The following is a 24150-nucleotide window of genomic DNA, read 5'->3' on the forward strand; positions in this document are numbered from 1 at the left end:
TTTTCACATATTATGCTCCTCACGGTAAGTGTGTTACCAGTTTAAACATCTCACCTGCAAAATAGATGGTAAATGTCAGTCTCACACGACACGATTTACTTGTTGACATTAAGGATGATTTATTGAACAAGTCTCATTTAATCACGTGAGGTCCTGGGAGACTTGGCCCAAGCACCTTTCTATGACCTGTGAGACTATGTCATCTAGTGGTGATATACTGGTACTTCACTTTTTCTGCTTTACTAAACAACATAAAATGAATAAAATTACTAAATTTTGTGCAGGCTTGGGAAGTAACAGAATACATGGAACAGCAAAAACGATGTTGGCAAGCTGTTTGGATTTATTTTCATTTTGTTTATGTCGCATTTAATGTCAGTTTTGCCGGAGATCAAAGAGATCAAAACCAGGAGAGAAAGCTTACCACGTGTTGTGAGTCATAATTGTATTCATATTTAGTTTCTTTTGTCTTTTATTAGCCTATCTGGTATTGGAGTAATCCAAAAGTAATTGAAAGTAATCCAGTTAAAGTAACCCTACCCAACCCTGAATATAAGTGTGTTTTAAACCTAGATTTAAACAGTACCTCCGAGGTTACAGATCAAATGTTAGGGGGCAGAGCATTCCACAGCACACATCTCCCAGTCCTGGATCATCCAAATGCTCTCTAGCAAACCGCAGACATGTACTGGCTTTAGCAGGGGGACACGTCTGGCTGTGCAGTATTTGGGTCCCTGGTGGCGGATTGAGTTACTGATAGTAGCTTTTGTGAAAGTGGTTCCAGCTTTCTGTAGGTCATTCACTAGGTTCCCCCGTGTGGTTCTAGGATTTTTGCTCACTGTTCTTGTGATCATTTTGACGCCATAGGGTGAGATCTTGCATGGAGCCTCAGATCGAGGGAGATTATCAGTGGTCTTTTACGTCTTCATTTTTCTAATTATTGTTCACACCAAGTGTTTTACTGTAAAGTTGACATGCTATGAAATTAACCTGTTTTTATATTTAGGAACATAAAAACAATCATCACCTACAAACACATGGTCACGCTTCAAAGATCAGTCTAATTTCATTGTTTATAAATGTGTTTTTCAATCTTATTTCCTTTTATTGTGAAGTCGCGCTTATGTGTGACTTCATTTTTCCTGTTTATGTGTCAAGAAAATAAACCACGCCCCCTGATCGATTGGGGGTTGTTCGGCCGAGGATTCTGGGAAGATGGCTGCACGTTCGTGCACGTTCCATTCGCGAGGGAGGTTAAAACCTAAATGAGTGTTTTCGTCTGAGTAATTCTGCCAACAGAGAGTTTATAACGAAATTGTGAATACGCTTGATTGCTATTAAGGTTTTCGATAAGGGTTGTTCAAACCTCACATTGTGTTTGCTGTTAAACATCATATTGAAATATAATATTGTGAATGTGCTTGATTGCTGTTGAGATTGTCAAGATTGTTTTCTGTTATTAGTGTCAATAAATTTGTTCAAACTTAATTGCTGTTAAAAATGTTGAAAAAATTGTTAAAATGTCATATTGTCAGATATAACGAAATTGTGAATATGCTTAATTGCTGCTAAAATTGTCGAGAAAAATTGTTCAAACTTCACATTGTTTATTTGCTGTTAATAGTGTCAATAAAATTGTTCAAACCAAAAAACGTATAAGCCAAAAAAAAAATCTCTCACATTTACCTATTGTGTATTCAGTCTTCCCAGCCTCGTACAGTTCTGTAAATTTGTTTCCCGGAGTCATTGACAGCACTTTGGTCTCGGCAACAGTGGAGTTTGGAGTGTGACTGACAGAGGTTGTGGACAGGTGACTTTTTATCTTTGTTTAATTAGACAATTACAATGTAATGTATAAACATACAGTAATGAAACAATTGTATAATACGTAACTTTGCACAGGAGGTGCGCTCATTTACTCTCAAGAGGGCATTCTCCCAAGTCTTCTCATGCATATCCTCCCCCAACTCATCTGCCCAGTCCGCTCTAATCTTTGTCACCGTCGTATTTTTGAAAGAGGTAATACTATCGCTAAATCTGGAGATAAGTCCTTTAGCATTGAATTTAGATCTTAGTAAATTATATGACCTAGAAGGTGATGCTATGTATGGAAAGTTGGGATTATGAAGCTGGTAGAAGTGGCTGACTTGGAAATAACGAAGTACATTTGACTGAGGGAGCCCAAATTTCTGCGATAAGTTGTTAAAGCTTGCAAAAGTAGAGTCTATGTACATATCCTTGAAATCATGAATGCCTTCTTTCTGCCACAGACTAAATCCCAAATCCAGCCTGGCTGGAGGAAAGAGCTGGTTACTTTGTTTGGGATTTAGAAGAAGAAGGTTTGTGAACCCAAAGGTCTGTCTGAATTGTACATATATTCTAAGAGTATTCAGGATAATAGGTTTATTAGTGCATTGTGAGACGGAGAAGGGCAGGCTGGAGGAGACCATGGCTCTCAAAGAAGTGGAGAGGCAAGATGCAGCTTCAAGGGGCAGGCTGCGTCAGAGGAATGGAGCCAATACTTCTTTGGGATATTTGAGGCCTAATAATGATTACAAATGTTTGTAAGAGCTAAGCCACCCTTGATTTTAGGCCTCTGTAACAGTTCTAACTTTATTCTAGACTTTTCCCCCATCCCATAAAAAGCAATTAGAGCCTTGTCAATAGATTTGAAAAAAGATTTGGGAGATACATTGAAACAGGTAAAGAAACTTTGGAAGCACATTCATTTTTATACAGTTTACTTTCCCTGCTAAGAATAGATGGAGCTTTCTCCACTTCTTGAGGTCCAATTTTACCTTCTCAAATAATGGATAGAAGTTTTCTTGGTAAAGATTTTGCATATCCCTTTTAATGTTTATGCCCAAATATTTAAAGCCATTTTTAGAGATTTTGAAAGGGAGACGGTCATCTTGTTTTTGGATAGCTAAGTTGTTAAAGGGGTAACATTCACTTTTATTGAAGTTGACTTTGTACCCAGATATGGCACTGAAGCTTCTCAGGGCATGGATACTAAGGAGAGAGCACAAAACAGGGTGGAATTGGTACAATTATAAATCTTCTTGGATCGAAATCTTGGTATCAAAGTAGGTGAACAAAAGGTCAACCGGCAGCCCTTGTGTGCGCATCCTCTCTTCACATGTCGTAACCGGAAGTCCTGGACAGGTGTCTTTGATACTGATAATGAGTTAAAACAGGCGCCATTCGTGCAGGTAATGAGTGGAGCCTTGTCAAAAGAAGTTAGACCTCTTTGACAGCTAGAAATCTCGCTTGTTTGTAGATGACCAAATACTTATTTCCCACTCTAATTTAGAAATGAATTCTTTAAAATCAAATAATATGATCTTCCGTTTTTTTTCCTTTCCTGCATTCTGTCTCTCATAGGTGAGGTTTACCCATGTAGGCAACTACATTCTTCTTTCATCTTTACAAGTAGGATAACTTGTCAAGTTTATTTGTATAGCCCTAAATCAGAAGGAGTTTCAAAGGGCTGTAAAGACTATCATTACACCATTGCCTGATCTAAAACCTACATGAGGTCAAGGAAAAACTCAAAAACCTCAGCATGAGAAAAATAAAGAAACCTTGAGAAGGGACCGCGCATGATGTAATCCCCCTTCAGGAATGACCAGGCTGCAATGGAACTTGCACAATTAGTAGTTGTATATTCAACAACACGTGCTTATTCTAAAACTCTAAGTGAAAAGGTTAGCTTTCAACGTCAGACAAAATATTTGTTTAGTCTTAGCCAGATAAAAGGAAGGCCCGATGAGGACGCCCAGTCTCGGGAGCAACTGACAGAACTGATATGCGTAACACGTTGCTTCCAGCGGTTTTTGCTGATTATAGAGGGTCAAAAAAAGTAAAGGGAGCATGGCACCAATGGGCGTGTAGGTGATAATGGCGGGCACCACCACGTTGAGAACGTTGATGACCGCCCGCCTTTTTAACGGTCGTGTGCTGCCGTGGACAGGGCTTTGTTGACGAAGCGAGAGGACCACGCCCGTCAAACTGGCAAGCATCATGTAGAACAGGAAGGAGATCACGATGCTCACTGGAACCAGTGTGAATGACAAGTCCTTGAAACCTGTGCAAAGCAATTTAAAAATGAGAATTTAAGCTTGAAAAATACATGAATTGGAATTTAATGCAACAATTTTGGTGCAGAGCAGAGCACCAGGTAACAAATACCTCCCACCTGAAGCAGGTGGTAATTCCCAGTGGCTACATTTACAGGCAGTTAATAATCTGATGGGAAACAGCGTATTGCCAGTACTGTAATCCCTAGCTACTGCGTACTTTCCGGCCTCATTGTATTGCAAGTTGGAAAATGTTCTGCAATCTTTTATCCCCGATCACATATTTTTACAAGCTGTGACCAGCGGAACACATTTATTTCGGTTCTTTGGCACTTCTGTCGACCAAAAAGTGAGCTGGACTTGTGTGGCCGTGATCCATTATCCCCTATCGCATATTGCAGCAAGCAGGGGCTAGCAGAGTACATTTTTGTCGAGCCTGGCGGCTCTTTTACTTGCCGTTATTGTATTCCCGCCCTAAAATGTACTGCATTTGTGCATCCAGTGCCAATATCCCAAATTTTATATTGCTACGTGCCAGCGGCTGCGATACATTTTCCCCTATTGCAGCAAGCAGGGGCTTGCAGAGCACATTTTTGTCTGGCCTGGCAGCTCTTTTTCTTGCCATTACTGCAATTTAGCCCTAAAATGGACTGCATTGATGAGTCCGCGGTCCATTATCTCCATATTCATATTGCTGCATGCCAGCGCTGGCAGAGCCCATTTGTGTTAGGCCAGGCGACTCTTTTTTGCTGTTTTGTTGGTCAAAAAGTGAACTGGACTCGTTTGGCCACGATCCATTACCCCCAATCTCATATTGCTGCTAGCAGGGGCCGGCAGAACACAATTTTGTCAGGCCTGGCGGTACTTTTTTGCCATTCTCACCACCAAAAAGTAAACTGGACTCATGAGGCCATGATCCTTTATCCCCAATTATACATTGATGCCAGCGGGGACTGTTAGAGTTTTATTTTGCGGGGCCAAGCATCTCGTTTTTGGCCGTTACTGTATGTGTGCCCAAAAATGAACTGCACTTGTGGAGCTAATATACATTACTGCCGATCACATATTACTGCAAGCAGGGACCGCCCAAAGGCACTTTTAGCAACAGGTGGGCTGTTCTGGCCTGCCTTAAATGAAATGCACGGTTGTGGCAGCGATCCATTTTTCTCAGTCGACCAATGCTGAGAGGCGGGGTCATCAGAGCGCCATTCCATCGTGCCTTTAGGCTTTTTTGTTGTTGTTTGGTCCACCAAAAATGTACCTGCACTTGTGTGGCCACGATTCATTATCCCCATTCACCTTTTGCTGCAAGCGGGGTCTGGGAGAGTACATTTTTGGCAGGCCTAAAGGCTCATTTTTGCATCTCTCTCTCCCAAGGGGTAAACTGAATTGGTGCGCCCATGATCCGTTAAGTCCAAATGTCTATTGCTGCGAGCTGGAACAAGCAGAGTGCAATTTTGTCTGGCAAGGCAGCTCATTTTTAGCCGTTACTGTGTTTTTGCCCTAAAACAAATCTATCCATTATCCTAAATTTCATTGTGTTGTGACAGGGGGCCAGCAGAGCTCAGTTTTGTCAGACCTGGGGCCTCTTTTTCAGACATTTTGTCCACCAAATAGGGTAATGCACTCGTGCGGCAGCAATCCATTGTGCTCATGTCCCTTCTTAAATGAAATGCATGGTTGTGGCCATGATCTTTTATCCCCGGTCGACTATTGCTGAGGGGAGGGGCCGAGGGAGCGCACCATTTAAGCCTTACTCTCAAGTTGTGTCGGACAGACGCAAACACGAGACATAAGTGATGCGGTTTAATGTCACTAGAGGGATGTTTATTTAAACAGCAAAACAACAAAAAACTTTATCGGCGAGAAGAAGGCATGGGACCGGGATAGCTGAGGAGAAGATATTGCGAGGGAAACCAGAGAGGGGGTCTTGGTGGTGAAGAAAAATCTTGAAGTGAAATTTTGGGAATACCTTTTTAGGAAGATGGCTTGGGTGGTGGAACGTGGAAGGCAAATGCTAGTCATTTTGGAGAGTGGAAGGTTTCAGAAATCAAAACGGTTACGCAAGGTGAGGAGGGAGTCTGGGGTATTTGCAGCTAAGGTGGCAGATAAAACCTCTGGGGAAAGGAAAAGTAAAGAGGAGTGGAAAATTGTATAAAGCTGGTATCTTTAGGGGAAAAGAGGAACTGCAGGCACCAACCACGACTGCCTAAAATAACCACCGCCTTGGCTGTGATCAATTACCTCCTGTCTGTTATCCAGCAATGTAATTTTGATATCAAAAATTTTGATTGACTTCATCAAACGTACCCCCTGCCAGGAAGAAACTAAACGTGATGAGCCACACCAGAGCGGAGACGGTGATGTGGTATTCGGTCTTGCGCAATTTGAGGTAGAGAACGGGTCTGACCACGGCCAGGTAGCGCTCGATGCACATGCAGGTAAGCAGCAATGGGCAGCCGATCATGTTAAACATTCCAAACATGTTTTCTGCTAAGCTGATGGGAACGTGGTAGATGATCCTGATTTCTGTAAACACATAGATGTTACAAAATACTGTTTTGTCTGCAAAATCGGATCCAAAAACAATCAAAACACAAAGTATTCTAAGCTCAGACATTTTTTTCTTGAACAAAATGACGAGTCTAAATCTATAAAAATGTTCATGAGAATTAGTTTTGTGAAAAAAATAAAAGCTTTAAAAGATGACCTTGTGCAACTTTAAAGCTTTATCATTTAACCTAGCATTTAACCTCCAACTAAATCGTTTAAATTGCTTTAACTCAGTAATTACACAGTTTTAAAGGGTTAGCGTTGAGCCCCAGGGATGATAATTCAAGGCCCTTGCCTTAATATAAAAGTCAAAGGGACAGTGTGTATTATATTCCCATTAGATGTTGCTGTATTTGTTGTGACCCTGAAACAAGTGCAAAAAGCACGGAATAAAGAAAAAGGCACCTTATTACTTTTGAAAAGAAGAGAAATCGGCAAATATTAAAGGAAATAAAAAATAAAAAAAATAAAAGAACGAGAGGCCAAAAAAGAAAACAAAGAAAAGAGAAAAATGAAAAAAAGATAAATAGTAAAGCTTAAGAAAAATGAAAGGAAGAAAGAAAACAGTAAAAAAATATTTTTTGTTTCTTTCTCTTCTTTCTTTTACACCCTTTCCCCTTTTCTGCTTTCTTTTCAACCACTTTTCTTTTTATTCCCATTTTCCTTTTTTTTGACAAATTTAAATTTGGCCTCAAATTTAAGACAGTTTTATGCTCTTACTCAGAGTTAAGGCAGCTTTTGAACTTGAACTCAGAGGAACGGCAGCTTTAGGCATCAAATTAAGATTATATCAGGATTAAAGCTTAAACTCGTGAGTAGTTGTTTTAAATCATTCAAATAGCTTTAAAGCTTTAACTCACATGTTTGCGCAGCTTTAAAACTTTAACTCTGAGATAAGGCAGCACTTGTGCTTTAAATCAGAGTTAAGGCAGCTTTTAACCATCAATTTATCAATATAGAGGGTTTATATCTAACTCAAGCAATTATGCCATTTTAGAGCTTTATGTCTATGTAGCCTTAAAGCTTTAACTTAAGTATTTGAGCAGTTTTAAAGTTTTAATTCAGAGTTAAAGCGGCGTTCAGGCTTTCACTCAGAGTTAAGGAAGCTTTTAGGAATCAACTTAGATTTATTGGCGGTTAAGAGCTTTAACTCTTGCTTTTAGGCAGCTTTGAAGTTTTATCACAGAGTTAAGGCATCTTTTAGGCATCAACTTAGCATTACCGCAGGTTTAAAGATTTTACTCACGCATTGATGCTGGTTTAAAGCTTTTAACCAATCATTTGAAAAGCTTTAAAGCTTTAAGTCAAACGTTATCCAACTTCAACACTTTGCCTAAGACTTAATATAGCTTTTATGCTCTTACTCAGTTAAGGCGGCTTTTGAACTTGAACTCTTAATTGAGGCTATTTTAAGCTTCAAATTAAGATTTTATCGGAATAAAATCGTAAAAGAATGCTGGATAGTTAAATCGATCTAAAGCTTTTACTCAAGTGCTTTAGTAGTCTTGGTTTTAACTTGAGGGCAAACGTTTAGTATCAACTTAGCCTTTCAGCAGTTTTAAAGCTGTGAAGTACGGATTCAATTTAAAAGATTTAACTTAAAAGCACAAATCAGAAGAAATTGATTTTGATATTGTAGTCCGATTCTGTTTATTGTCGGCATGGTTTCTAATGTAATTCTTTTGATAGAAGACGGCTTTATACTATTAATGTAAGAATATGGACATTAGAATATGTTTTATATTTGTCTACAAACAATATTGAAATGTTGTTTCTGCTCAAGATTCATCCAAAAAAGCTTACCTGTTGTGTTTTTCACCAATGTAAAAGGGTCAAAAGCACATGCAAATGGTAAAAAACTGATGTAAAGGAAATCCATCACAACAAGGTTCAAACCAAGCACCTAAGAAACAAAAACCTCCGTTACCAATTTTTATGAAGGTCGGTAAATTGGAAAAGCATTCAACTGACCTTTGAGGCAGAGTTCGTCTTCATCCCCCGTATGAGAATCCACAACATGATGCCGTTGCTAATTGCACCAACGACCAGGACGAAAAGATTTGCAACCATCCAAATGACGTCCCAGGGTTTTTCTTTGCAGAAGGCATCAAGTTCATATAAACCTGTTGGTTCTTTTTCGATATTCATCTTGTTGATGCTCGAAGTCGAAAAGAAACTGAATTGGGAAAAACAAATCTGAATCGGGCCAAGATAAACAAACTGATTAAAAAGAAAATAATAATGTATATTTTTAATGTATCTGAATGAAGTGTTCTTTTTGCTATTTTCTGTCTGGCTGATGATAAGAAAAAAACAAATGAGGCAGGTGTTCTGTCGTTGTGTCTGCCTCAGATGCAAAGCCGGCATGTTGTTATTTTAACTCGTTACCGATGCATTGCACACATAAAATGAATAATTCAGAGCAAGGCCATGTAGTTACCATAGTTTTCGGACTACAAAGCAAATTAAAAAAAAATGACTTGCCAGAAATCCCAAAGAGTTCCATACATTTCAAGTATTTTTCAAACTATGAGGTGCACCTAAAAAGTCCAAATATTTCCCATATGGTGATCATAAAAAACCCAGATTTGCAAGAAATTTAAAAGTGTGCCTAAGATTTAACATACTTGTGTAAAATCGGCCTAAAACCCCCAAATTTGCCTGAAATTCAAAAGTGTGCAAGATAAGGCACTCCTAAAAAACAAAAGTTGCCAGAAATTTCAAAGTGCACCAGATATTTACCATACTTTATGACTATAAGGCGCACCCAAAAACGCAAGTTTGCGAGAAATTTAAAAGTCGGACGGATTTTTACCATATTTTGCAGACTATAAGGCGCATCTTGAACCTCACATTTGCCAGAAATTTAAAAGTGTACCGGTTCTTTGCCATATTTTTTGGTATAAGGCACACATAAAACCCAAATTTTGTCAGAAAATTGAAAGTGCGTCAGACATTTACCATATTTTCTGCGAATGAAGCGTATCTAAAACCTCCAATTTGCCAGAAATTTGAAAGTGAGCCAGATATTTTCTGTATTTTTTTACACTTTAGAGCGGATCTAAAACCCCCACATTGCCAGAAATTTGAAAGTGCACTTCAAAGTTTGCTTAAAACCCCCAAATTTGCAAGAAATTCAAAAGTGTGCCAGATATTTACCACATTTCAGACAAAAGGTTATGCCTAAAATCCCAAATCCGCCAGAAAATTTAAAGTAAAGCAAATATTCGCCATATTTTTCCCAATATAAAAGGCACCTAAAAAGACCCAATTTGCCAGAATATCAAAACTGAGCCAGATATTACTGCATGTATAGATTATAAGGCGCAGCTGAAACTTCAAATCTGTTAAAAATCTAAAAGTGCGCCAGATGTATACAGTATTTTCTATGTATAAGAACACCTGAAACCCCAAATTTGCCAGAAATTAAAAATTGAGCCAGATACTGTTTTGCCGTATTGTCTGAGTATAAGGCACATCTAAATCCCAAAATTTGCCAGATATTTGAAAGTGCGCCAGATATAGGCCTACACCAGATTTTTCAGACTGTAAGGCACACACAAAACCTAAATTAGATAGCTGGAAGTGCGCCAGATGTTTACCTGATTTAAGGTGTCCCGAAAAATGCCAAATTTGCTAGAAATTGTGCTTTATAATCCAGTGGGCCTTATATTCCGGAAAATACTGTAAATTAAAGGTATTTTTTTAACTGCTACCCAACACAGAAAAAAAAATCCACATTTTTTAAGCATGGACATCATATGACAAAAAAACACACACAGCCTTATTCAACTCGACAAAAATCTCAGTTTTTAATAATCACATCAGAAAAATCTTTACACGTTGGAAAATCAAATCTCTTTAGAAAAAAAGTGCAAATGATGTGGCTACTTTTGTGGTAGTATTTTGGAAAGAACAAAAAGCGGCATGGTTAAAGTGACGAAAGCAACAACAATATTCATCATAGAAGAAAATCAGGAAGTAAAGAATAATGAAAAAAAAACTATACCAAATATCTTTTCTTCCTATTCAGTGCAGTTTCTACTAATTTAGGGACAACCAACACCTTTTAAGCCTAACCAAAATCCAGTTTCTGAATTTTGACTCTATGTACAATATTATTTATTTATTTCTCATCTTATTTACAATACCTTGCGTTTTGGTGCATGACTTCCTGTCATTTTGAGCAATTCTTTTGTCTTTTTATCGTGTCGAGCTGTCGAGTTAGCTAACTCTATCATCATGCTATTATATTAGTTAGCTTACTGAACAATTTGGTTTAGCAACATGTCAGATTTCTAATACCTTGCATTTTGGTGCATGACGTGTTGTCTGGCTATTTTCATTCATTTTAAGTAATTTTTTAAAGATTTTTATTTTATGTAAAGCTGTCCAGTTAGGTAGTTCAATCGAGCTATACTGTTAGCTAGCTTCCCAAACGGCTTTATTTTACAATTATATTGGGTTTACCTCACCTTTAAATGCATGATTTCCAGTCTGACTATTTTTTTGTTGAGGTCGAATTAATTTCCGATTTGTGTCAATCTATCCAGTTATCCAGCTTCCCAGACAGTTTTGTTTGAAATATGTCGGTTTCACTCTGCTTTTCAATGCATGACTACTTTCTACTCGTTTCATTAAATTTCAACCTGTTTTGTTGTCTTTTATTTCGTGTCAAGCTGCCCTGTTAGCAAGCTTTGTTAAGATATCTTTTAACCAGCTTCCAAAACGGCTTTATTTTAAAATCTTTCTGATTTGTTTTGCATTTTAATTCATGATTCCTTGTCTGACTTGTTTGATAAATGTAAACCTTTTGTTTTATGTCAAGATGTTCAGTTAGGTACGTTCTTAAGTATCCTACTAGCAAGTTTACCGAATGGTTTCATTTTGAAATATGTTGGATTTTCCTTGCATTTTGGTGCATGACTTCCAGTCTGGGTTGTTTAATTTATTTTGAGCTATTTTTTTATCGATTTCTGTCAATCTATCAAGCTAGCCAGTTTTTCCAAACACTGTTTCATTTCAAAATACACAGGAAGTTCTACCATTAGTTACCCTGCTTGATCTCCTTTTTGGAGAAATTATACTTGCACGTATGAAAAAGGAAAGCTAGGGTCTATATTGGAAGCAACCACTCGTCTTTAGAGCCTCCAGAGATTGATTTTCTTTTGTGTCTGTTGGCGAAAAGGAAGCCGCTCATTGCCAGGACTGCTGCGGCGTAGGGTTTGAGTAAACGGGTGCCGGGTTGGGCTGGTGGAAAGGAGGCGGCGGCGCATTGGGGTTGGGCGGGTACGTGGGTGTTTGGTATTGCCCCAAAACATGAGCAGAAGTGGCTTGGGCAGGCGTGGACGAAGAGGAGGAGGTGGGAAGGTGAAGGTAGAGCGGGGCCAAAGGGGCCGAGGGGCCCGTCGGAGGCGGGGCCCTCTGCAGTACCACGTGTGGGTAGAGCTGCGAGTCAGAGCGGAAAAGGGCGGGTGGGGCCGCTTTTAGAAGATTCTCTTGACTCCTGTCGGACGAAGGGAAGAAAAAGATTAAGATCAAAGTACTCTAAAAATTTTTTTTAGACTTTATCGACACATGGTAGTTGCATGAATAAGTAACGAATAAATACAATACTCCTCCTTGATCTGCTACCTTATCGTGGTGGAGGAGTTTGTGTGTCCCAATGATCATAGGAGCTATGTTGTCGGGGGCTTTAAGCCCCTGGTAGGGTCACCCATGGCAAACAGGTCCTAGGTGAGTGGCCAGACAAAACGCAGATCAGAAGACCCCTTATGATTGACACAAAACTTTGGTCCTCGATTTCCCTCGCCCGGACGCGGGTTACCGGGTTCCCCTTCTGGAGCCAGGCCCGGAGGTGGGGTCCGCTGGCGAGCGCCTGGTGGCCGGACCCTTACCCACGGGGGCCGGCCGGGCACAGCCCGAAGGGAAGACGTGGGACCCTCTTCCCATTGGCTCACCACCTGTAGGAGGGGCCAAAGGGGTCGGGTGCGCAGAGAGCTGGGTAGCGGCCAAGGGAGGGGTCCTTGGCGCGACGATCCCCGGCTACAGAAACTGGCTTTTGGGACATGGAACGTTGCCTCTCTGGCAGGGAAGGAGCCCGAGTTGGTGCGTGAGGTTGAGAAATTCCGACTAGATATAGTCAGACTCACCTCTACGCACGGCTTGGGCTCTGGCACCAGTCCTTTCGAGAGGGGTTGGACTCTCTTCCACTCTGGAGTTGCCCGTGGTGAGAGGCGCAGAACGGTGTGGGCATATTAATTGCTCCACGGCTCGGCGCCTGTACGTTGGGGTTCACCCCAGTAGACGAGACGGTAGCCTCCCTCCACCTTCGGGTAGGGGGACGGGTCCTGACTGTTGTTTGTGCTTATGCACCAAATAGCAGTTCGGAGTACCCACCCTTCTTGGAGTCCTTAGAGGGTGTGCTTCAGAGCGCGCCCCCTGGGGACCCCCTCGTACTGCTGGGAGACTTCAACGCTCACGTGGGCAATGACAGTGAGACCTGGAGGGGCGTAATTGGGAAGAACGGCCCCCCTGACCTGAACCCGAGTGGTGTTTTGTTATTTGACTTCTGTGCCCATCATGGTTTGTCCATAATGAACACCATGTTCAGGCATAAGGGTGTCCATATGTGCACTTGGCACCAGGACACCCTAGGCCGTAGTGCGATGATCGACTTTGTTGTTGTTTCGTCGGACCTGCGGCCGCATGTCCTGGACACTCGGGTGAAGAGAGGGGCGGAGCTGCCAACTGATCACCACCTGGTGGTGAGTTGGCTTCGATGGTGGGGAAAGTTGCCGGCCCAACCCGGCAGACCCAAGTGTGTTGTGAGGGTCTGTTGGGAACGGCTGGCAGAATCTCCTGTCAGAAGAAGTTTCAATTCACACCTCCGGCAGAACTTTGCCCATGGACCATGTTCCCCGCCTCCATTGTCGAAGCGGCTGATCGGAGCTGTGGCCGTAAGGTAGTCGGTGCCTGCCGCAGCGGCAACCCTCAGACCCGTTGGTGGTCACCGGCGTTGAGGGATGCCGTCAAGCTGAAGAAGGAGTCTTATCGGGCCTTCCTGGCCTGTGGGACTCTGGAAGCAGCTGGCAGGTATCGGCTGGCCAAGCGGAATGCGGCTTCGGCGGTTGCCGAGGCAAAAACTCGGGCATGGGAGGAGATTGGCGAGGCCATGGAAGACGACTTCCGAACGGCTTAGAGGAAATTCTGGTCCACCATCCGGCGTCTTGGGGGGGAAGCGGTGTGCCATTGACACTGTATATAGTGCCGATGGGGCGCTGCTGACCTCGTCCCGGGACGTTGCGAATCGGTGGGCGGAGTACTTCGAAGACCTCCTCAATCCCACCGACACTTCTTCCTCTGGGGAAGCAGAGCCTGAGGACTCTGGGTTGGGCTCTCGTATCACTGGGGTTGAAGTCACCGAGGTGGTCAAAAAACTCCTCGGTGGCAGGGCCCCGGGGGTCGATGAGATCCGCCCGGATTTCATTAAGGCTCTGGATGTTGTGGGCGTGTCATGGTTGACACGCCTCTGCAACATCGCGTGGACAGTGCCTCTGGACTGGCACACTGGGGTGGTGGTTCCCGTCTTTAAGAAGGGGGACCGGAGAGTGTGTTCCAACTACAGGGGAATCACACTTCTCAGCCTCCCTGGTAAGGTCTATTCAGGGGTACTGGAGAGGAGGGTCCACCAGGAAGTCGAATCTCGGATTCAGGAGGAACAGTGTGGTTTTCGTCCTGGCCGTGGAACACTGGACCAGCTCTATACACTTGAGTCTTTGAGGGTGCATGGGAGTTTGCCTGTCCGGTCTACATGTGTTTTGTGGACTTGGAGAAGGCATTCGACCGTGTTCCTCGGGAGGCCCTCTGGGGGGTGCTTCGGGAGTATAGGGTACCGCACAGTCTTATCCGGGCTGTGCGGTCCCTGTATGCCCGGTGCCAGAGTCTGGTCCGCATTGCCGGCAGTAAGTCGGATTCGTTCCCGGTGAGGGTTGGGCTCCGCCAGGGCTGCCCTTTGTCACCGATTCTGTTCATAACTTTTATGGACAGAATTTCTAGGCGTAGCCTTGGCGGGGATGGAGTCCGGTTTGGGGGCCTCAGCATTGCGTCACTGCTTTTTGCTGATGACGTGGTGCTGTTGGCTTCCTCAGGCCGTGATCTTCAGCTCTCGCTGGAGCGATTCGCAGTCGAGTGTGAAGCGGCCGGGATGAGGATCAGCACTCTGGTTCTCAGTCGGAAAAGGGTGGTATGCTCCCTCCGGGTCGGGGAGGAGGTCTTGCCCCAAGTGGAGGAGTTCAAGTATCTTGGGGTCTTGTTCATGAGTGAGGGTAGGATGGAACGGGAGATCGACAGACGGGTCGGTGCAGCGTCTGCCGTCAGTCGGACCCTGTACTGGTCCGTCGTGGTGAAGAGGGAGCTGAGCCGAAAGGCAAAGCTCTCGATCTACCGGTCGATCTACGTTCCTACCCTCACCTATGGTCATGAACTTTGGGTCATGACCGAAAGAACACGATCCCGGATACAAGTGGCCGAAATTAGTTTCCTCCGCAGGGTGGCTGGGTTCTCCCTTAGAGATAAGGTGAGAAGCTCAGTTATCCGGAAGGGACTCGGTGTAGAGCCACTGCTCCTCCGCGTTAAGAGGAGCCAGTTGAGGTGGCTCGGGCATCTAATAAGGAGGCCTCCTGGACGCCTTCCTCGGGAGGTGTTCCGGGCATGTCCCACCGGCAGGAGGCCCCGGGGGCGACCCAGGACACGTTGGAGAGACTATGTCTCTCGGCTGGCTGGGGAACGCCTCGGGGTCCCGTCGGTTGAGCTGGAGGAGGTGGCTGGAGATAGAGACGTCTGGGCTTCCGTTTTAAAGCTGCTGCCCCCGCGACCCGACCTCGGATAAGCGGAAGACAATGGATGGATGGATGGATGGATAAATACAATAAATACTGGTACGTTGGTTTTTGCTCTCCTCTGATTCTTGGTGAATGTAAATCGGATGGTGGGGGATTTCATGAGAATGCATACAGGGGAAAAACCATTTTCTTGCACTGTTTGCAGAAAAGCATTTTCTCAAAAATCCGATTTGACCACACACATTAGAACGCACACAGGGGAAAAACTGTTTCCTTGCTCATTTTGCAGTCAAGCCTTCGCAAACAAAAGGAATATGGAAGTACACATGATAACACACGTCGATGGAAATCCCTATAGGTGTTTCGTCTGTGGGGAAACGTTTACTCAAACATTAAATGTTGTTAAACACATCAGATCTCACAAGGGGGAACAGTCTTTGAATTGTTTAGATTGTGGTCAGGATTTGACAAATAATTCTGATCTGTTTCAACACGTGAGAGTACACATTGCGGAAAGGAAGGCCTGAGTAGCCCTGTCTGGAGAAAAGAATGTTCAATTTGAATGATTTAGCTCACTGGTCTTTAAATAGTTGGGCAGGCCTCCATGGGGGACGCGAGTTTCTGTCAAGGGGGGCGCGGAGACTTTTTAACTTGGGGGAAATTTTTTTTTTTTTTTTTTTTTTTTACTTTCCCTGAATAAAGTGAAATAACTCCTCCACAACACTAAGGGGCAGTGGCATTCTCAGTGGCAGGGTTTTTTGTTTACTTTTAGCCTCAACACAGTGCATTAGGCACAGAGTATAAGCATTGAGTGTGAAGTGTAGACATGAAGTGTAGCAGGCCCACAAGGGACCCTGTTGTAGAGTGAATGTGGTTCACTTATGCCATAGTAGTTTGTGCCCAGAACCTTAAATACAAGTTTTTTTTTTTATCCAACCTATTAGAGTGGTACAAACGTCTGTGTGCATTATTGCCATCAAAGGCAAACCACTCAGATTATTGAACGAGGAGACAAGCAAAGAAAGACGGGGTAAAGGGCCAAACACTTCACGTAGCACTTCACTGTGACCATGGAGGGAGATGAGCAAAGACCAGTCTGCTTGCTGTGTTAAAAATGTTGGCAGAGGACAGCACCTGGCCAAACAAATTAAGCTGTCACTTACATTACAATCCAATCACGCTGATAAGACGCTTGAGTTTTTGTTCAGTGAAAACGTGCCGAAAAGCGTGGATTTAGCATGGATGGAGGTAACGTGTTACCACCACTATCAAAAAATCGTTGTTTCATAATAGTAATTTAGTAGTATTTAGAAAAATTAATACATAAATAAAATATTCTTTTTGGGTTTTTTTGACTATCGTGCCCCTTTTGGAACGCAACCATTGCGTAAAACGAGGGAATACTGTAAATGCAAAACATACTGGCAAGTACACAACTAGATATTTTAGCTAGGAATAACTATTCATTTCTTAAAGATAATAAAAAAACTGCAAAATTTGGTGTGCAAAAATAAAACAAACTTAAAAAAACATACAGGGAAATGTCACACTACAGAAAGTCCAAAATAACAATTGTGGTGTTCCGCAGGGTTCAGTGCTTGGCCCCCTTCTTTTCAGCATTTACATGCTTCCATTAGGTGATATTATTCACAAGTATAATATCAGTTTCCTGATATTATCAGCTATATCTTCCGTTGGAGGAATCTGCCACACTAAATTGTGGAAATTTGGAGGCCTGCCTCACTGAGATAAAAGAGTTGATGTTACTCAATTTCTTGCGTCTTTACTCTGAAAAGACCGAAATGTTAGTTATTTGTCCATCTAAATGCCGTGACTTATTCTCAAAAACTGCTGTGAACATTGACAAATGTTACATCACACAGAGTGACTCAGTTAAAAATGTAGGTGTCATATTTGACCCCGATCTGTCCTTTCAAAAGCATGTGAAGAAAATTACTAGAACCGCTTTCTTCCATCTTCGCAACATTGCTAAAATTTGTGCTATACTGTCTCAGTCGGATGCGGAAATTATAATTCACGCGTTTGTTACCTCCCGTCTCTATTAGTGTAATGCACTACTCTCCGGTCTCCCAAAGTCCAGAATCAAGAGTCTTCAGCTGGTACAAAATGCTGCAGCGAGGCTTTTAACTAGGACAAAAAAAGTCCGATCACATCACGCCGATTTTGGCTAACCTGCATTGGCTCCCTCTTAGCCTAAGATGTGATTTCAAGGTTCTCTTAGTATTATACAAAATCAAACATGGACTTGCTCCCTCATATGTTTCAGATCTGATTTCCCCCTATGTTCCGGTTCGAAGCCTTCGTTCTGAGAGCGCCGGTCTTCTCGTGATCCCAAGAGCCAAGAAGTGTTCCGCTGGTGGAGAGCGATCTCCATCCGGGCACCGGTGCTGTGGAATGCTCTTCCCCCTGAGATCCGATCTGCAACTTCAGTGGAAATGTTTAAATCTAAGCTTAAAACTCACTTCTACTCTATAGCATATGAATAATCTATACTTTTCGTGGAAAATATCTCTGTATTATTTGGGATTGCAACATCCTTTGCTGTCTGGTAATCCTGGAAGGCGGATACCACATGTGCGGTCCCTTCTCAAGGTTTCTTCATTTTCCTCATGTTGAGGTTTTTTGAGTTTTTCTTTGCCCTCATGTTGGTTCCAGATCAGGGGATGGTGTAATAATAGTCTGAAAAAATAGCCTGTGTAATAACCTGTGAAGCCCTTGGAGACTCTTTGTGATTAAGGGCTATACAAATAAAAATGACTTGACTTGGTGGAAATGTCATAATAAATGTAATGCAAAACTGTGTGTGATTTTATCAGTGATGAGAAAAGAGAGTTTGGAGCCAAACTGAGTTTGACATCTTTGGTATAAAGGACTGTTGTAGTCAAAAAGTTAACGTTGTAGCCTATGCCCAAAAACGTTTTAATTTGGTATTATTTCAAACATGTTGAGAATTGAGTGGAGTAATGTAGCGTGACAATAATCCTTGACGACCAACTGATTTGTTTTGGATCCTGCTCCAGTAAATGGACCAGTTGAGACTGTTGTTGCCTCATCACCTCTGATATCCCCTGTTGTCGTATCCACCAAGGCCCCCAGTCAGGTAGAGCGGACTGTCTGGTGCCAAGCGAGGATTCATCCTCTGGGAAAGGTGAAAGATCTTTGGTGGGGGAAAGGCCTCCCATTCACCTTCTTCCCTTTCTCTGTCCAGCCATCTTTCGCCGCGGCGGGCTGAACGCTTGACCCTGCGCCTGACAAAAAACAAGTTTGTGCCATTTGAAATAAAAATGTTTCTCACCCGCGAGCAACATATTATATTTTAAGGCGCACATAAGTCTCAGATTTTCTTCAAATTTTGCAGCGCTCCCTATTGTGCAGTGTGCCCGGTGTCTCATGTAAAACGACCAATGTAGACCAGCTTGATGTAGGGTTGGGTGCCTCCCCCTGAGACTGGGAGGTCATAGGTTCAAGCCTTGGCCAATCACACTTACAACATTTTTGGGAGAAATTTTATGTTTTCGTGAGATTGTTCACAATCATACCTAAATTAAACTTCTATGTGATCTTCTGTGACTTGTATGCCTTCTTCCGTGTTTGCCACAAAATTACCACAACCAGAAAAGGACACGAGATGAGATGCTAACGCCGTAGTGTATCTAGCAATTTGAAAAGGGCTACGGTGGGTTAGATACTTACGATGGGTTGGTGAATTCCCACTAAGTGGGACTTCTTTGTGTATCCTGTGACTTTTAAGCATCTCTTGTTTGATTGCCATCATGTTCCGCTTGAGCGGAAGAGGAGGCGTGACGTCACACGCAATCCGTTGTTAGCAGAAGTGCTCATGGATGCTAACGCCGTAGTGCATCTAGCAATTTGAAAGTTATTGTGCTACCGGAGGCGGAACGGAGTGTTCATTAATTCAACCTAAAACCTCACTTTTCCTCCATTGAATGATCACCAACTGACATGGTGCCCCAGACCATCAATTACTGGGGGTACTTGACACTGTACTTACTGCAGAATCTGGCACCGAAGGACATGCAAAATTGTTCCATCCGAAAAAAGTACTTTGCTCTACTGAACAATAGTCAAGTGTAACTTGTTTAGAGCACCTTTTCATGATGCGCATTTTTTTTGAGATTTTGGGTTTACATGAGCTGTATGCCAAAATCATTCATATTAAAACAATAAACTACTTGAAATATTTCAGTTGGTTTGCAATTACCGTATTTTCCGCACTATAAGGCACACCGGGTTATAGGGCGCACTCCGAAAAGATTTTGGTCCTATTTTTGACATACATAAGACGCACCGGATTATAAGGCGCTACAATGGGAACGTCGACAAAAACAGTCAGATAGTTCAGTCAAACTTATTACCCCCTTAACATTCCCAAAGCTTGCAAAGACGCAAATACGTGTCGAGAACACGTGCGGATGCGGTGTCCGTACGATGTCACTCAAAGGCATCGTTCCATCATTCAGAAGGTTAAAGTCTTGGGTTTCAAGAAATGCCAACCATTCCTTAGTTTCTATTTTCTTTTTCACTCGCAACTTTACTGTATATATGACAATAAACACTTGGAATTGAGTTTAATTTAAAAATTGACACTCCAATTCATCCATTATCTGCACCGCTTATCACAGAACCATCGAGTTCAGTCTGAAACAAGATACAGGGATAATATAGAAAGCCGGAGTAGCTCACCGAAGTCGTTGTGTTCATAATAATGTGCAGCCGTGGTCCTCTTATATCCGTGAGTTTAGTAAATCCAGGAGAATAAAATATTTACAAATACAAAATAGTAAAAAAATGCTTTCTGTATGCCGTCAGCCACGTGCTATACGCATTCATCTTTTTCGGCCAATTGCAGGCTTTGTTTTGCCGTTTAAGCCAATGCCAGCCTGTAAATTATAAAAAGGATCCGCCTCTTGACCTCCGAATAACTTTAGCCAATAGTGATCCATTCAAATGATGATTGACACATTGGTTAGCCAATGAAACGCTGGTAAATAAATCCCAGCATACACCGCGGACTACTTGGCGTTCGGGGGGAAATCTAGTCGGTGGCGGCAAGTTAGTTGCAAGACTTTGCGAATTAACATTGATCCATAAATAAGGCGCACTGTATTATAAGGCGCACGGTCAGCTTTTGAAAAAAATAAAGGCTTTTAGGTGCGCCTTATAGTGCGGAAAATACGGTAATCTAAATTATATGAAAGTTAATTTTTTTTGTTACACTTTGGAAAATAATGAACTTTATCACAATATGCAATTTTTTTAAGAAGGACCTGTACTTCTTCATCTTTATCCTCGAGCTTCACTCAGCTATTGCTTTTCCATAGTCTTGCATTTAACTCACCTGGCCCGCACTTCTTTTTTGGCTTTTTTCCTGCCGGCTCGTTCCTGCAGACAGCAGACGAGAAAGGAAAGCGACATGGCGAGGATGACAACGCCGCTCACCACCGACGCCAAGACCGCCACTCTCAAGCCGCGGTCCTCGGGCCTGGGAATGGCTTTCGGGTACCAAAAAAAAGAACAAAAAATCTCAGGTGCTGCTGTTCCATTTGCTGTATTTTATGGCCTATAATGGGCACCCCAAAAAAAAAACAATTTGGTCAGAACTTTGAATGTGCGCCGTATAATCTGGTGCGCTTTAAATGCATGCGGACAAAATTGGAATATTGAAAGAACACAGAAATGGCAATTATTTCAAGCATTTTCAAGCACTTCACCCAAAATTCAAGCATTTTCCTGACCTTACAAATCCAATATTAAAATGTAAGCATTCTCAAGCACCCGTACAAACCTTGATTTTCATGTGTCATCTGTAACCTTAGAGGTCTAGTAGATAAGATAAATGCGCATTCCACACTATGAGCTTGGTTTGATTCCTGTTGCATTTAATGGTCTGCAATCCTATGCAATTGTGATCAGTTATATATTTAGCCACATCACAACCCAAGTACCTAAATAGACAATGGGTCGTGATTTGGGCTGCAGTTGGTGGAATGGAGTGCGAGGTATTGCACAGAGTGAATCAAGGAAGCAAGGTATTGGGTGCTCTGAGGAGAGTGATGAGCAACAGGAGTATGAGTATGGATGTTAAGAGGGGACTGTATGAGAGTGTGATTGTGCCGACTGTGTTCTATGGTGCAGAGACTTGGAGCCTGAACGCAGATTTGAGAAGGAAATTAAATGTTTTTGAGATGAAGTGTTTGAGGAGTATGTTAGGAGTGACAAGATCGGATAGATTGAGAAATGAAATTGTGAGAGACAGAAGTGGAGTAGTAGTGGAATTGAGCAAGCGTGTGGATAAGGGAGTACTCAGTTGGTTTGGACAAATGGAGAGGATGAATGAGGAGCGAATGTTGAAGAGGATCTACAGAAGGAGACCTAGAGGAAGGCCGCAATTGACGTGGATGGATGGTCTTATGAGTGCACTGCAGGAAAGAGGTCGAAATATAGTGGAAGCTAAAGCTCTTCTTGGTGATAAGAATGAGTGGAGAGGTGTTGTAAAAGGATAGTGGGATGTTTAGACGTGTTCTAAGGGATGGGCAGGGCACCTGTATGCTGCGGCAGGGGTAAACCAGTGAAAGTTGTCGGGCCCTGCTATTGAACAGAAGACTGTGTTGTGTCACCCTGACCCGAGTGATATGGCCGCTTTCTTGTGTCCCGTTTCATCTGGAGGGACGAAAGCATGACCAACTTGGGTGGCGAGGCGCTTAACTTTTTGGGGCATTTGGGTTGGCCATGGTCCAAATATTTTTGTGTGTGATTTTTGCCTCTTTTTGCCCTTTTTTAAATTTTCTTTGTTTTTGTATGTGTTTGTCTTGCTGTCGGTCACTCCTCTCAAGGATATAACCAGGGTAGATAAATTAATGCGCAAATACAGCTTTTGAATCAATTGAGCAACCTTAGTCTTTACTGGGATTTTGATTTAATGCACTTTATCCGGTGTGCCTTACATATGAAAAAATATCACAAAATACTTATTGGGGGGGGGGGTGGTTGCGCCTTATACAATCAGGTGCACTTTTAGTGTAGAAACAGGGGTCAGGAACCCATGGCTCTTTTCATGAGTACATATGGCTCGGAGATAAAATACAATTTTATGATGTTGATTCAGGCTGTGCGATTGTCAAACCTGCAATTCAATATTCATATAGTTTAGTCCAGTATACATTGAACACAATTTTAACAATTTTACCAGTCAGGCACCACTTTGTTTATAAATCGCTAAACAATCCTTTACATGGAAGCTCCTTGAACAATTTACATTCACTGTTGAGACACTTTATGATAACGACTTACAGAACAAACTTTAACCCAAAACGTTTTACACGGAAGCTGTAGCAAAGCACCTAGAGCAATTTGATTGGATAAGCGGTAGGAATGGGGGAAGCTATACAAAGGACAGGACACGCACACTTCCTCTTTTGCCAAGCGCCTTCTGCATTTAAGGTAAATTTGTTGGTATCCTTGTTCACAATATTTTGTGACATTTTTTCCAAAAGAACTTTACCTGCACCTGGTTTTAAAACCATTATCCACCATGACAGACAAAATGAGCCTCACCACCCTTAAATAACTGCGTGAGGGAGTCGAATTTTGGGTGGTTTAGTTATACTGATATTAAACACAGCTCCTGGCATTATTTTTTAAATAGATTTCATGAAACCATCAAACCACTTAACTTTGGTCTGGAGAGCGGTTTTGGGCGGTTTGGTTGAATTTTGCCTTAAAATATATGGTGTGGCTGTCTCTCAAAAAAAAAGTTTTTTGCTTTTATGGCTCTCTGGGTGAAAGAGGTTCATAACCCCTGGTGTAGAAAATCTGGTTCAATAATGAGTTGTGTTGATAAGAGTCTCACCTTCACACACGGGCAAGTAGTTGCTCCACTGCGCTTTGCCATTGCGGACATGGCAGTAGATTTTGTGGCTTCCCACCAGCTGGAAGCCCCCCCGGCACCAGAAAGTCAGCTCACTGCCTACTGACACACCCGTGCCGCTCTCCACATAGAAGGAGCCCCGGCGCGGAGGTAGGACGGCCATGCACAACAAGCCTAAAGGGAAAAACAAACAAAGAAGTGAGTTAGTTATAACGTAAACAAACAGGTAGGATTTGAAAGAAGCGAAGGATTCTATTAATTAACAACAAAATGATTACTGAGGGGCAGCACAATGGCGCAGTGGTTAGTGCGTGTGTGGCACAGTTCTGAGGCCGTGAGATCGAACCTTCCTGAGTGGAGTTTGCATGTTTTTCCCGTGCTTGCGTGGGTTTTCTCCGTGCACTCAAGTTTCCTCCTGGATTCCCAAAAACATGCATGTTCTGTTAATTGGCCTGTGCATATAATGGATGGGTGGATGGATGATTACTGAGTTGATTGCTATTGTTATTTTTGTTTCTTTGTTTAGACACCCCTTTTAGATCAGACATTCTCCAATTAAAAAAAAAAAAAAGTCAACGCCTCAATAGTTAGCACCTTATTTACCGGACTACTCTGTATTTTCCGGGCAGACCAAGACTGCAATCATGACTTTAAGCCATGAATTCTAATTCTGCACAGCACCTTGAATGCAAGGGTAGATTTTTATGTGTGAAAACGTGAAATTTTCGCTTGTTGCATTACATTTGTCTCCTCCTTGATGATGTTC

The 24150-nt window shown here is 42.5% G+C and overlaps 1 protein-coding gene across 2 annotated transcripts in view; it reads right to left on the reverse strand.

Moving 5' to 3' along the window:
* Positions 1-10416: 10416 nt before the first annotated feature.
* LOC148357337 (uncharacterized) overlaps positions 10417-24150 on the reverse strand; it is a 49792-nt gene continuing 36058 nt past the window's right edge. For both annotated transcript variants that reach the window (XM_088346969.1, XM_088346968.1), the window contains 4 exons: positions 23367-23558; positions 20856-21009; positions 18553-18744; positions 10417-12138 (listed from right to left, as the gene is read on the reverse strand). In XM_088346969.1, coding sequence (XP_088203095.1) covers positions 11829-12138; positions 18553-18744; positions 20856-21009; positions 23367-23558 — 848 coding nt within the window. In that variant the 3' untranslated portion in view covers positions 10417-11828. The remainder of the gene's footprint in view (positions 12139-18552; positions 18745-20855; positions 21010-23366; positions 23559-24150) is intronic.

The sequence above is a fragment of the Urocampus carinirostris genome, chromosome 11, assembly GCF_059441175.1.
Source record: "Urocampus carinirostris isolate Australia breed hairy pipefish chromosome 11, RoL_Ucar_1.0, whole genome shotgun sequence".
Taxonomy (NCBI): Eukaryota; Metazoa; Chordata; class Actinopteri; order Syngnathiformes; family Syngnathidae; genus Urocampus; species Urocampus carinirostris.